General features: G+C 37.4%; 1 protein-coding gene across 1 annotated transcript; it reads right to left on the bottom strand.

The window, feature by feature from the left end:
- Positions 1–211: 211 nt before the first annotated feature.
- Positions 212–779, bottom strand: LOC131072666 (36.4 kDa proline-rich protein-like). The gene has a single exon (XM_058008898.2). The coding sequence runs from the start codon at positions 738–740 to the stop codon at positions 366–368; it is 375 nt and encodes a 124-aa protein (XP_057864881.2). The 5' UTR covers positions 741–779; the 3' UTR covers positions 212–365.
- Between the last annotated feature and the right edge of the window lie 278 nt (positions 780–1,057).

Below are 1,057 nucleotides of genomic sequence, written 5' to 3'. Positions count from 1 at the left end.
CAGCTAAAGTTGTGGAAATCAAGACCATTGATAAAGAGATATTAATGAACGATCTATATATACTTAATTTTCCATTTGTAAAAGATGTTTTCAATATCAGTGCAAATTAAGGAAACAAAATTAAAGAAATACTCAACATATTAGTGGAACTAGAAAAAGATACTATGTTTATTTAATTGTAAGAAAACATATATATTATTATCCAGCTAACTTCAGATTAAGATGGAAAGCAGAGACTGATCTCCGCTATATGAAGTCAACATTCTGTGGCAGATGTAGGCAACAGCCATTAACTTCTGCTTATTTACTCAAACATAGTTATAATAAGTAGCACTTATAGAGGAAATCATTGAATAGTTCAGACACTAAGAAGCAGGGCATGTGAAGCCGGGAGGAGGAGTCATTCCACAAGAAGCAATAAGCTGCAGTGCTAGTGGAGCAAGTATATTGAGGTTGAGGAGCCTAGCCCTGATTGCTGTACACAAACACAGGGCTGCCTCCAATGCCAAAACTCCTTCAATCACTGGGCAGCACTGGTTTACAATTGGGTCTCCAATGCCTATGTGCACAAGGCCACTAAGCACTTCAACACAGGCCCCCACCTTCAGAGCATCAAGTGGGCATTTTGCTGGAACTGGAGCTGGAGGAGGTTGAGGAACAGGATTCCACGCCATTAACACTGGCATGCTGGTTGCCACCTCAATCATAAAAATAAGTAGCACTGCTACAGCTTTCTTCATTGTGCTTCCCTTAGCAGCCCCTCTGAAACCAATGCTATATAGTAAAAATGTACTCTACAATTTTTGGGTTGCAGAACAATGGATGATTTAGTGAGTACTTATAGCAATGAGAGACCACTAACGTGTAGAAGTGGCATAGTCAGAGATTAATGTGGCCATTACAAAGTACCTATTAAAACATATGAAGTCCACATTCACAAACAAGTTGATAAAAAATAAAATTTGATATCTGTTTCAATTATTTGCAACTTATTCAAAATACTACTTTCAAAGCTTAGAATTATTGACAATTTATGTCGTTATTATGACAAGAATTG

This window comes from Cryptomeria japonica, chromosome 5 (genome assembly GCF_030272615.1).
Source record: "Cryptomeria japonica chromosome 5, Sugi_1.0, whole genome shotgun sequence".
Taxonomy (NCBI): Eukaryota; Viridiplantae; Streptophyta; class Pinopsida; order Cupressales; family Cupressaceae; genus Cryptomeria; species Cryptomeria japonica.
Note: the sequence above shows the minus strand (reverse complement) of the source record. Positions and strands in the feature narration are given on the sequence as shown.